Here is a 12,170-nt window from a genome sequence, read left to right on the forward strand (position 1 = left end):
GTACCAGGTTCTGTGAAGGGCATTGGAATAGCTCCATGAGAAATTAATCAATTTGTAGGCAGCAGAGGCTATGCCACTTCCAGTAGGTGAGAAGCAGCTCCAGAGGGTTTTGAAACCAGAGGCAGAACAATGTTCTTGTAGGAAAAAGGAATCATGAGCAGGCCAGCAGCTTGGTGAGTACCCTTGGAATATGGATTTCCATTTAGTCATTGTTCATTTGCCAGCAGAACTTTTTTTTTTTTTTTACCTCTGTCTGACATATGGAGAACACGCAGGAAGAAGTTGGCCAGGTCTGCTCCATCTTCCCTGCAGTTGGCCACCACTTGTGCAAAGAGCTTGTAGGCCACCAACATTTCTGTGCAGTTTTCTATTAGCAAGACCTGATGTTAGGGAGAGTGAGAGGTCCAGTAAGAAAACATAGCCACGCTGTGTTTATAGGTGATACTGAGTCCTGGTCTGTGACATCCTTACCTGATGACTCCTACTGAGCCCAGCACAAAGGAGGTACTTAATAAGAGGGATGTGACTGAATAAATCATTCAGCCTTCTCTGCTATCACTTAAGCCTCTTGTGCTGAAGTGGGAGAGATTTGCCCATTTCTCTGCCTCTTCTTCCACCTCTCTCTGGGAATGTCCTTAGTCACTCACTTTCATCCTGTGCATAGAAGATGCAATGCCGACATCCTTCTTCAGGTATTTGCATGTGTTGGCTCCTCAGAGCAGTCTTCCCAGACCATACTGTCTTGCCTCTGGTATCTCTAGTTTCCACATCCAACCAACCATGCCTGGAAAATACAGTATGCATAGATTATGTACATATACTATATCATCTTACATAAGAAACTTGAGCATCTGTGTGCATTTTGGTATCCTGGAACCAATCCTCCTCACGTGCCAAGGGAAAACAATTGCCTGCCTTCTCTCCTAGAAAGTATGACTCTCAAGGGCACTAAGTGTTGTCCAGCCTGCTTATCACTGCACTGTGGTAGGCATAGAGATAATTATTGAATAATTAAGTCAGTTCTGTAGACAAAAGAGCCTCAACTGCTTGGGGACCTGGAATGTGCAAAGCTCCCAACTAGGTCAACTTTTCCAAGGGGGTCTCATTTTGAGAATCTACTTGATGCTGCCTGGACTATTGTGTTAAGAAGGATTCTGAAGTTGTGCATTATGAGTTGTGTGCTTGGCTGTACGTTTGCTTAGCTTCCTGAAATGCAGTGGAGAGTTATCTTGTTTGGAGTGTGCTTTCAGAGGCTCTTCTTTGAAAAGAGAAACCATGTGTAGCAGAAGCCAATATGAAACAAAATGTTCAGGACATTCAAAGGAAAGCAGAAATTGGCCCTATGCCTCTTCCCCATTCCTAGTACTGCAGGTTGACATCACTCTGGGATTAAAGGAGAACACTCTTGCTCAAACACCAATATCTGAAACACAGGGGGAAAAGGCTTACTGAACATGACTGGCCAAGGAAATTGCTTTTTGAATAAATGCTTCCTTCTCTGAAGTTTGCTCCATACAAACCTCGCTTTCAGAAGGAGTTTCATTTCATTTCTCAGTGAGCATGTTTTTAGAAACAGGAGGCCTGAGGACATCAAAATGGTAAAAATTTCTAGTCTCTGTGGCTTCACCAATTTCCCACCCACTGAAAAACCAGTAGAGCTCAGATATGATGGAGCCTGTGGCGGAGTGCTGGTGACCACCAATTATTTACTTAGAACTGTCCTAAAATGCAATTTTCCCTGCAAATAAGGTACCCCAGCTGAGGGGTCAGTTCCCTTTTGCAACTTTGCTTTTCTAAGTTACTTCACCACCTATGTCTTAAAAAACGTTCATCCAAAGTTCCCAAGCATGGAGGGAGTAGATCCAGGGGTGCACGAGAAGATGGCACACTATGTTTAATAGAAACAAACGTTGCTCCAAATTAGCCACATGATATTGGGTGAGTGATTGGAGTTCTAGGAAATGGGGAATAAACTTGAAGAGCAAATCCGGTGGTAAGGAAAAAAGCAATTTTGCAACATGTTCAACAAATGCTTCTGTAAAACCCAATGGGGTCAGACCTGGTAAGCCATGAGGACACAAAGATCAATGTTACTGGGGTTTAGTCATTTCTACCATAAATATGGGAGCTAGATAGGAAGACTTTTACCAAATTAGAGATTTTGAGGGCTTGTTATTACTTGAAGAGCAAAAATCTGCTGGGTAAGTAGTCAGGCTATTGCTATAACTTTCATTGGAAATGCCAAGCCCATCTGTTAGGCGAGATTAGTTACATCTTTTACAAACATGAGGCTCACTACAGTAGGGTAAGCTGAAAATTTTAGCAATGGGCATCCTGAGAATAAGTCTACACTTCAGCCAGGCCATGTTGATGATTCTCAGATGCCATGGATCCCATATTGACTTGTGTACTCCAGGCCTGGAATCTGGTTCCTCAACTGATGCCTTGTTATAAGAACATTCTGATTGGTGGCTAGCCAGGAAGCAATATGGCAGGTCTAGGAGGCTCTGTCTGGGGTGATTTTTCTGAGATAGTCTCACTGATTGCTTCCCTGAGAGGAAGTGACTCCTTTGATATTTTTTAATTGAAATCAACTCTGCTCAGAACCAGGGGCTATAGTTGCTCTTTGCTGAACTGCTTCTAACAAGCTTGCCGTAGAAAACGATGAACTTTAATGTTCAATCAATTAAAGTGATTTTTTTTTTTTAATGTCAGGTGTGTACTCCAGCAAAGTTGAGATGCCCATTCTGGTTTGCACAGGTTTAAGGGGTGTGGGGAATGCTCTGAGATCATTCACAGTTCAGTGCTTTCTGGTCCAAATTGTGAGGCTGGCAGAGTCTCATTTGCTGCTTTGTGATCAGCTTGACAATGTGATAGTTTAATGTTTAATTGGATAAGCAATTGGGGTCTGTTATAGTATTGCGGTTTGGCATATTTATTTTCCAGTGCTGTGATTTTCTCATTGATAAATACTTTGGGGGGTTACAAATTCTTAAACATCAACACTCTATACTCCTTGAAAGTGGGATGCTACTAATTAATATAAGGGCTTATTTCAGCATTTTGGCCCCGCAGGCAGCAAGTTATACTTAAGTCTAAGCTTTGGCAACTAATAACATGATGAATACTCTGTTGATTATCTGAATTTCTCTATAAAATGTGCAAATAACTGGGCACTGGAACTTTCACAGTGCAGAGACCCAGAGGTAACCTGTTTGCACCTAGTGGACTCAGTGTTTAATCCAAGGCTCTAGCTCATAAGATCTCTCACATGAAATATAATGAGGAAGGCAATGAACACATCTAAGAACCCAAGAATTCTAAGAAGTGACAGCTGGAGGTTTGGTAGCAAGACCATTTTCTGGCTCAGATTTAAAGCGAGGGGTGATTTGATCAGAAAAGTGCAAGTCGGGCATGGTGGTGCACACCTGTCATCTCGGGAGGCTGAGGCAGGAGCGTTGCAAGTTCAAAGCCAGCCTTAGCAACTTAGTGAGATCCTGTCTCTAAATAAAATACAAGAAAGAGCTGGTAATGTGATTCAGTCCCTGGGTTCAATACTCCACCTCCCCCAAAAAATGTTTGTATGGACAGCTCTGTCTAGCACATAGAAATAGGATGCTCACTGTCTGGCAAAACATGGAAGTGAAGTGGGGGAGGGGTGTGAAAAAGCACTGAAACCATGAACTAGAACTCAGAGCCCATTAGAATGGTCCTAAACAGCTTCTGATATTTGCACTAGTTCAGAACTTCAGGAGAAGGGCCATCCACAGGCCCTTCTCACTAACCAGCCACTACACTAGTGAATGAGGCAGCTGAGCTCCCATCATTTCTTGTCTCATGGCTGCAGTAGCCTCTCCCCGTTTAATTCATTTTCCAGTCATAACATTCTTTACGAAATTACTACAGCCCTTTCACTTTCCTGCTCTTAAGTCTTCTCATGGTACTAAAACTCAAACCTAGGCTCCTTAGGCACATGCTGCAGGAGACCTGCCGTCCCACCTCACTCTTCCAGCCAGTTACTCCACCACCAAGTTTCCTTGAAGTGCTCTACTTTCTGTTCCTTTTGCTGGAAATACTCTCCTTCCTGGCGTCGTTTAACTGATTCCTCATTATTGACACTTCCAGTGTCTTCTCAGCAAAGAGGCTTTCCATTAAAACCTCCTCTACCCAAAATCCACCATCTCTGCAAATCTTTATACTGTTTTTCCTCAGAGTGATCATGAACTTTTTTTTTTAACCAATGCTTGAAAATCAAAATAAACCTTCTGAAGACTTCTGTAGTGTAGTCCAATAGAAGCCACCACCCTTGAGTGCTAAAAGAGGTCCAAGCTTCAGCCACCTTCTCCTACCTCTGTTCTCCCTCCAGGGCATTTCCCACATTGAGTCAATTTGAAAACTATATTAAATAAAACAGTTTTAAATTCAGTTTCCTTAAAGGAGACTTGAGATGACCTGCCATAGGATAAATGTGATCTATATAACATGATCCCTTCAGAATCCAGCAACACCTTCCATTAGAAGTCATGTCAGTGCCTCCTTAAGGACCCACTGAGACTTTGTTCTTGATCCCTCAGAAAACCTGAAAGACAACTGAAGGGGAATACTTTCCTTCAAGTTTCAGAGCTGGTTGCAGCTTTGAATAGGTAGTTGCCCTTTTGAGAGACCTATCAACACTCAAGTTCAGCTCTCTTGACAACCCTTGTTGCAGGGTTCGTAGCTACACTCAATATCAGGCTTTGCCAGGAAAAAGTGCTGAGATTAGTTGGTGAAGCTACTGCTATTACTCAACAGGCCTTTTCTCAATATCTCACCACCATCTTTTAAGCTCAGTCCACATCTCTGACTTGTATGTCAACCCCAGACCCTCATTCCGGCAAGAATTATTTCCCCTCTCTCCCAGATATTCCGGGAACACTTTGATGGAATTTCCAGTCCAATACTCTATGCCAGTCTGACTCATTAAATTATGTATGTATGAATCTGCTTGCCTTAAGAGAGGTAAAACCGCAGAAGACAAAGATTTTTGGCTTCTTTATCAAAATCTCTCCTTTAAGACCTAGAACAGAGCCTGGACTATATCACGTGCTCCATAAATGTTTGTTGAGTTCAAAGTTAGTAACAATGAATCTGATCTTTAAAAATTAAGGATTTACTTCGCTATTCAATGAAATTATTTTCCTTTTGAGAAACAGAGCCATCAACCTATAAGCTCTGTTTTATGATTGTTATCAGTTTTATAAAACAATATAAACATTTTATAACAACACCCAAGTGTATATAAAGCTGTTCACTTTTTTAAGAAGATATTAAATTGGTTTTCCCCCTTTTGAAGGCATTTTGACATTTACTATAGGTTACTTCCAAATTCTGCAAAGCATTTAAATTATTGTGAATCATTCCTCCTCCTGTATTCCATTACAGAGCAATAAAAACATCAATGGCCAAGGCTGCTTGGGAATTAATCATTACCCCATATACCTTGTGCTAACACACTGGGTGCACAGGAGGAAGGAAAGACAGAGGCAAATTGGCACACATCACTACTTCAGTCAGAAATCCTGTTAACACTACCTTCTCCAAAAATCATTTCAAATAGATAAGGGAGGATGACTACAGGTGCATTTTTAAAAACTGCATAGAAATAGAATTCACTTGGAGGTGCCATCACAGACTTCAGTCTATTGAATGAGACTTTGGTCCAAGTGTTTGCAGACTTGGTCACATCAGTGTGCCCTTTCCTTAAAAGAACAAACCATCTGTGAGAACAGTTTCAACTCTGCATCAGGAGGAAACAAGTATGTATTACATAGTGTGTCCCTTGGTACTGAGCATTTTCCCAGTGAGCTGACTCACATCTAACTTCTATGACTTGGTGCAGGGAGGAGAGATGGAGAACTCTAGTGCATTGAATCCCAGACACTGTCAGCCAACAGGAGTGCTGTTATTTTATGTATTATTAAGAAAGAAAAATGCTGCCAAGCACGTTGTGGCACAGTGTTGGTTCTAGAATATGTTTTCATTTCAGAGATGTAAAAATAGGAAAAAGTATGTATCTTAGAACTGGAATTAAAATAATCCTGGTGACCTGTGCTGCATTTCATACAGTAGTAATAACAATACGTCCTAGAGGATACAAAATGCTAGCATTAAACTTGATCCCTTTGGACAGTGTCCCTTTTTTTTTTTTAATAAGGTATTCACAGGTAGGCAGGTTTGGAAACAACACAACTATCAAATGCAGGCAAGTACTTCCTGTGGCTGATTTCTAAGAGTGTTACCTAGTTCTAGTCATCCAATAAAATTCAGGAAGCCCAATTAAACTTGAACTTCAGATGAACAACAAAACTTTTTTAGTTTAAGTATGTCCCAAATGATGTATGAGACAGAGACGTACGTACACATTTAAGAAAAACTGAGTGTCTTGTATTCTTATTTGCTAAACTGAGCAAGCATGCTCCCAGGGTAATTTTGATTGCTTCTGACCTTTACCACCTACTTTTACTGTAGGACCTTAACATTCGCCTGGGAGAAGCTTCCATTAATACTTTCTTCACTTCTCAGGACAACCCTGAGAGCTAGGGATCATCATTTTAGCAAAATTTCCTTCTCAGACTTGGATGGTTTTTTCGATTAACCGGTACAGACCTGAATGTTTCATCCTTCCAGAGGGTATTCAGGTCCCAAAGACACAGATATCAATAGAACCATGAAAGTACTTTCACTAACTAAAAGCAAGTTCTCCGGGGTGGTCTGTGGTCCCTGTGATGGGGACAGTGTATCTATCCCCCAAAATACTACTAGTCATAATAACAATGGTAGGAGCCAGCAGAACCAGGGAACACTGAGCCCGCTTAATGTGTATCAGGAACATAACTGCTCCCAATGGGCAGAGAAAGGAATCTGAGGCACAAGGAGGGTAAGGTACTTGTTCTTCTCATTATTCAAGTGTGGACTACACCTCATCTTCTCAGGGGATACCCAAGAAGTTGGCTACTCCTGAGATGAGCCCCTTCCCTCCCCACACTTTCACAAGTTTCTTGGTGAGAGAAAGCTGTCTGTCTAAAATCTTTCTAGGCAGGTGAGCCCCACCCAGTGCCATTCCTGTTTGCTAATCCCATCTCACTAAAAATCAACCACTTACAGTCTGCCCCAGCAGGAGCAGGTTAAATAAATGGTATGTTAATGACTAGACTCCACCTTTTCCTTAGGGCAACCTAAAGCCTTGTGGCAGGTTCATCTAAAACCACACTCCGCTGTGAAAACTCACCCTAGGCAAACAATACCTTTTGGATAAGATACAGTTTCAAATCCTTAGGGCTTCCAGGTTCTTAGTTTGCTTACAGGAAGTGGAATTTTATTCTCAATTGCAGCAGGTTTAATTTCCAAGTCACTTGAGTGGATTGTCTAGGACACAAGTCTTACCAATCATCAGGGCCTTCCCCAGGCTCCCCATTCCTACAGAGACTACATACTCATTCAGGGGTTCCTGACCGACCAGTCAGTAATTTTTTTTTTCTTGTTTTGGTACCAGGGTTTGAACCCAGGAGTATTTAATCATTGAGCCACATCCCCAGCCCTTTGTTATATTTTATTTAGTGACAGGGTCTCTCTGAGTTGTTTAAGGCCTAGCCAACTAGCTGAGGCTGGCTTTGAACTTGCTATCCTCCTGCTTCAGCCTCCAGGATTATAGATTTGCGCTATTGTGCAGGGCTCCTGATCAACATCTTAAGCATCCAAAGCCTCTAGCTCAGTCCTCACTTTGACCTAAGGCAAACAGAAGAAAAGTAGTTCTGCAGCTTGGTTTGCAAAGGACAGATTTGATACAGTTGGAAGCAATAGACAAGAATAAATGTATTACAGTGAGTTCTTCATATCCATGGTTCCCCTTCTCGGGATTCAACCCCATGGATGGAAAACTGCAGATAAAACAAAACAAAACAAAAAACGCATCTGTACTTGTACAATAGACATTTTCTTTGTCCTTAGTCCCTAAACAACCAGTACAACTCTTTTTAAACCTTGTAATATTAGATATTATAAGTAATCTAGAGATGATTTGATGTATACTGGAGGATGGACATAGGCTACATGTAAACACTCTGCTATTTTATACAACGGATTTGAGAACGTGCAGATTTTGGTATCCTACAGGAAGGTTCTGGAATCAATCCCCCATGGACACAGGCTGACAACTATATTTGTATAGGTGTGTGAGTTCTGTCTACGCAGAGAAATGCATCTCCTTCTGCAGTGCTTATGAATGGTGAGTGCACCATTGGAATTGCCTGAGAACTATATGTTTTATACATATGTAAAATATATAGTTCTCAGGCAATATATATATATAATATATATACACACACACACACATTTTAAATCTCCAGACCCATTAAATCAGACTCCCTGGGGTGAGTTTTGTATTTTCAAGTTTCCTAGTTGATTCCAATGGGCACCCAGGGTTGGGCTGTTCTAAAGAAAACCACATGCTTTCATTTGGGAGCCTTTAGGAGGGAAATAGCCTTCTCTTTAAAAACCATGTAAAAACAGAGTTTTCCAATATGATTAGTTTTTGTTTTACTTCCTAGTTCCTGTAAACAACTTCCAAGGGTGGGCACAATGGTGCCATCTGTAAGGCATATGACGATAACAGACGGTCGCCCCATAACCAGAAAGGCATTAGTGGTCGCAGACTCTAAATTATTTGGATTCATCTGGTGTGATTCCAGTCGCTTGAAGCCCCTTAATGCTTGATTTCTGCATCTTCCCATGGCAGGAGCACAAGTGGGAAGACCGTATTTTCTAGGCTTCGCATTGTTCTCTGTCATTCCATTGAGTTGTTACAAGATGGATTTATAGCAGACCTAAAGGTAGTATCGAAATGAAAATTAGTTCCTGAGTGGAATAGCAATCCCACTCTCTTTGCCTGTAGCAACCACGTCATCTCGTCATCACTGCCTCTGCGAGGAAGGAAATGACTTCTTAATGTGGTTTTCTTCCACTAAGGAGAATTAAATCTATGTGGCAAAAATGTAAAACTAGTATGCTGGCAGCCAAATTCTGAAAGGAAGATCCATGACCCTCATAAACATATTTGTGGCCCAGTTATATGCTAATGAGCGTCATTTAGGCTCTGACTTAGTGTGGAAATAGAGCTCAGTTGGAGAGCAAGGCGGTCTTTCTCTCACTGTTTTGCCTTCTGTAGCAAAGTTTGCCCGAAGTGGAGGGGGGAAACTTCTCCACCTCCCAGGAGCTGTCAGGGTGAGGTCTCTGGATTAGTTTTAGTTGATAGTCTTTTTTGCTAAATTGACAAGATTATTTGCAAAGGCTCCGATTTTGAGGTGAATTTGTGTGGAGGAGTGGGACAGTATCCTCACCAGAACAGAGGTCAAAAGGGAGGTGAACCTCCATTCAGGCTGTGAGGGTCCTTGATCAGGATTTAATAATGGGTCAGAGTGAGTTATGACTCACTTGATTTCAGAGAAAAAGACAGAGTGCAGGTGTTGAAGAGGAACATGCTAGCTACCCCTTAGGTAGGCGTGTTTTTATGCTGAAGATTTATAGCACAGACGTGATCTAAGAGGGTGTCATTGGTTCTCCTTTGTGTTGGTGACTAGGGGTCATTTTCCTTCTTTGTTTTTGATGAAAGACCTCTAATATCTTCTGTCAGGGGGTTTTGTCATTCTGCTTTGTATTCATGGGGTGACACTGAAGGTTTGATTACTTCATCTATACATCACCTTGTAATCAGGTCCTAAAAATATAAATCACAAAAATATCTACTTGTTGAGCAAAGGCATTCTCAGACCTATTTTAGGTTCAGGTCAAGAAAGAAGTTATTTATGGACTTGCGAGTAAGTTCTGATAAATTGATGCAACGGTGCTGTTTGTGATCAAAATATGTGAAAGTGAACTTTAATTGTGGACTTTCAGCCAAACCCATAATCCCAGCAATTTGGGAGGTAGAGGCAGGAGGATCACAAATTTGAGGCCACCCTTAGCAATTTAGGGAGAACTTTTCTCAAAACAAAAAGGTCTGGGCCATAGCTCAGTGGTCCCTTCGCCTTCTGAACATAGCCCCCATTGCTCTAAGGTTTATTTTTTTAAAAAAAGAAAAAAAAGTTTTCTTCCTGTAGTTGATGGATCTGGGAAGTGAATCCTAACAACCGTCACAGTGCCCTTGGACCCCCTACCAGAGTATACCTGGAATGTCACCCTTGAAGTTCCTTTAAATAGCCCCTGTCCCTCCTGATGGGGGAAGTCACAGCCTTTGGGACCCGAGTCCCTCCTTTGCTAGCAAAGGAATAAACCTTCTCCTAGTTATTAAATTGGCATTGGGGACAGGGACCACCAAGATTTTAGTTACAGGCTCAATCCCCGAAAAAAAAAAAAAAATAACAAATCTGAATGTTTAATCCATGTGAAAGTGGACCCTCCAGGATCCACAGGTGAAGGTTTTAGGGACAACCCTCATGCCTACCATTACTGCTTGGGTGACTTTTCACAAGTGAATATTACTTCCACGGGTCTTAGTAAAAAAGTAAAAACTGTCTAATGGGTTATTTTAAAGATTAAATGAAATAATGCACAGTAAAGAAACTGCTCTTTGCATCATTCATCTCAATGGACTTAACACAATATACTATATTATGGGGAAGGTACACCTTCAGCATGTTAGAATGTATAGAACCACATGGAGGAATAACAGACTTACATAAGAAAATTAAGGGAGAGGGGATTGAGCTTTTCTAAGAAATAAGAGAGTTCTGAAAACTTCTGATAGAAATTTTATTCACTCTATATGTAATCATGAGACCTACACAAGATGTATAAAAAATATGAGTATCTGAGGAGGATTTCAAAATAATTGACGAAGACCAAGTGTTAATGGTTTTCTCATCAACTTGTTTGCCGGCTCAAGGCCTCTCTTGCTGGAAATGCTCCTTTCTTACTTGGTAGTCATCGTCCCTATGTTGTTATCATAAATTTGTTGGACAATTTTGTTTCACAGAACAGGTACTCAGAGCTCATGTGAGAGGCTAAGCAGAAGACTGTGGCAGGTAGACCACGGGCCAGCCTGGGGGAAATGGCCACTGGTAGGTGGCAAATTCATACTTTTAGGCTTTGGGAAGTAAAATAAATGAATGATGCCTGCCACACCTAAGAAAGCTAAAGAGTAGGGGGACTGTGAACGGCAGAAGGCCCCCCAACAACTAGCCACCTCACTCTGTCCTCAGCAGACGGCCACCATGTACCTAATCTGGTTTTATCAGAGAAACTGGAAATGTGGATTCATTTGTGTAGTCTCCTTATTTTCGAATTTTGGCAATTAACCTAATCAAGAAACACACACTGACCAGCAGCTAATCTGCAGTCCTCCCAACATTTATTCAATGAGATCCCATTAATGAGCCAATCCCATTTTCTCTCCAAAGCTCCAGAAACATGACAAAGAGGGAGTGGACTCCCCAGCCTCCTGGAGATCAGAGGAGGAAATGGCGGCGGAAGCTGCAGCTCTGAGGGTCTACTTTCAATGACAGGTAAAGACTGTGCACTTTATCATCACCAAAACACTCCACTGGCAAGGGGGACAAAGATAAGCAGCTTAACCAATATCTTCAGCTGGTGACTGCAAAAGTCGCAACAGCTGAAGTGGAGAAAACTAGGCTCTTTAAGGAATTTATTTCCAGCACCCTTCCGCTCCAGACCTGCTCTTCCTGTCTCTCCTCCAGGGCTGTGGCTCTCCATTCCAACAGCTACACAGCAGATGGTGGGTAAAGCAAACCTGGTTGTTTGAAATGTCCAAACCCTCTAAAGGTGTGACAGTGCCCTCAGGCTCCAGATTCTTTGTCCCTCAGCCTCACCCAGGTAGACTCCTTTCTCTGTTGCTGCTATTTGGTAAATTTCTCTTAAGGTGCTAGGAAGCTCAGGCGATAGGGAAAAATTAGGACTTGTTAAGATTTTGCATTAAAGATGTTTAACTGTTGCTAGAATAAGATTGTGGTAGAAAGCTACAATTTCCTGTTTTAGAATTCATGCTTAGAATAAATTTTTTTCCAATGGATATTATACATTGATCTTCTGACATTTGTTCATAAGTAGGATTGCCATGCAATACTGGGAGCAGACTGGAAAATTATTGTTTATCTGAAATTCAAATGTAAACTGGCTGT

The 12,170-nt window shown here is 41.6% G+C and overlaps 1 protein-coding gene across 11 annotated transcripts in view; it reads left to right on the plus strand.

Moving 5' to 3' along the window:
* The window catches only part of Fhit (fragile histidine triad diadenosine triphosphatase), a 1,439,263-nt gene that overhangs the window by 1,401,916 nt on the left and 25,177 nt on the right, over positions 1-12,170 (plus strand). For all 11 annotated transcript variants that reach the window (XM_077795625.1, XM_077795624.1, XM_077795620.1 and 8 more), the window contains one exon: positions 11,433-11,537. In XM_077795625.1, the coding sequence (XP_077651751.1) occupies positions 11,433-11,534 (102 nt within the window). In that variant the 3' untranslated portion in view covers positions 11,535-11,537. The remainder of the gene's footprint in view (positions 1-11,432; positions 11,538-12,170) is intronic.

This window comes from Urocitellus parryii, chromosome 3 (assembly GCF_045843805.1).
Source record: "Urocitellus parryii isolate mUroPar1 chromosome 3, mUroPar1.hap1, whole genome shotgun sequence".
Classification (NCBI taxonomy): domain Eukaryota; kingdom Metazoa; phylum Chordata; class Mammalia; order Rodentia; family Sciuridae; genus Urocitellus; species Urocitellus parryii.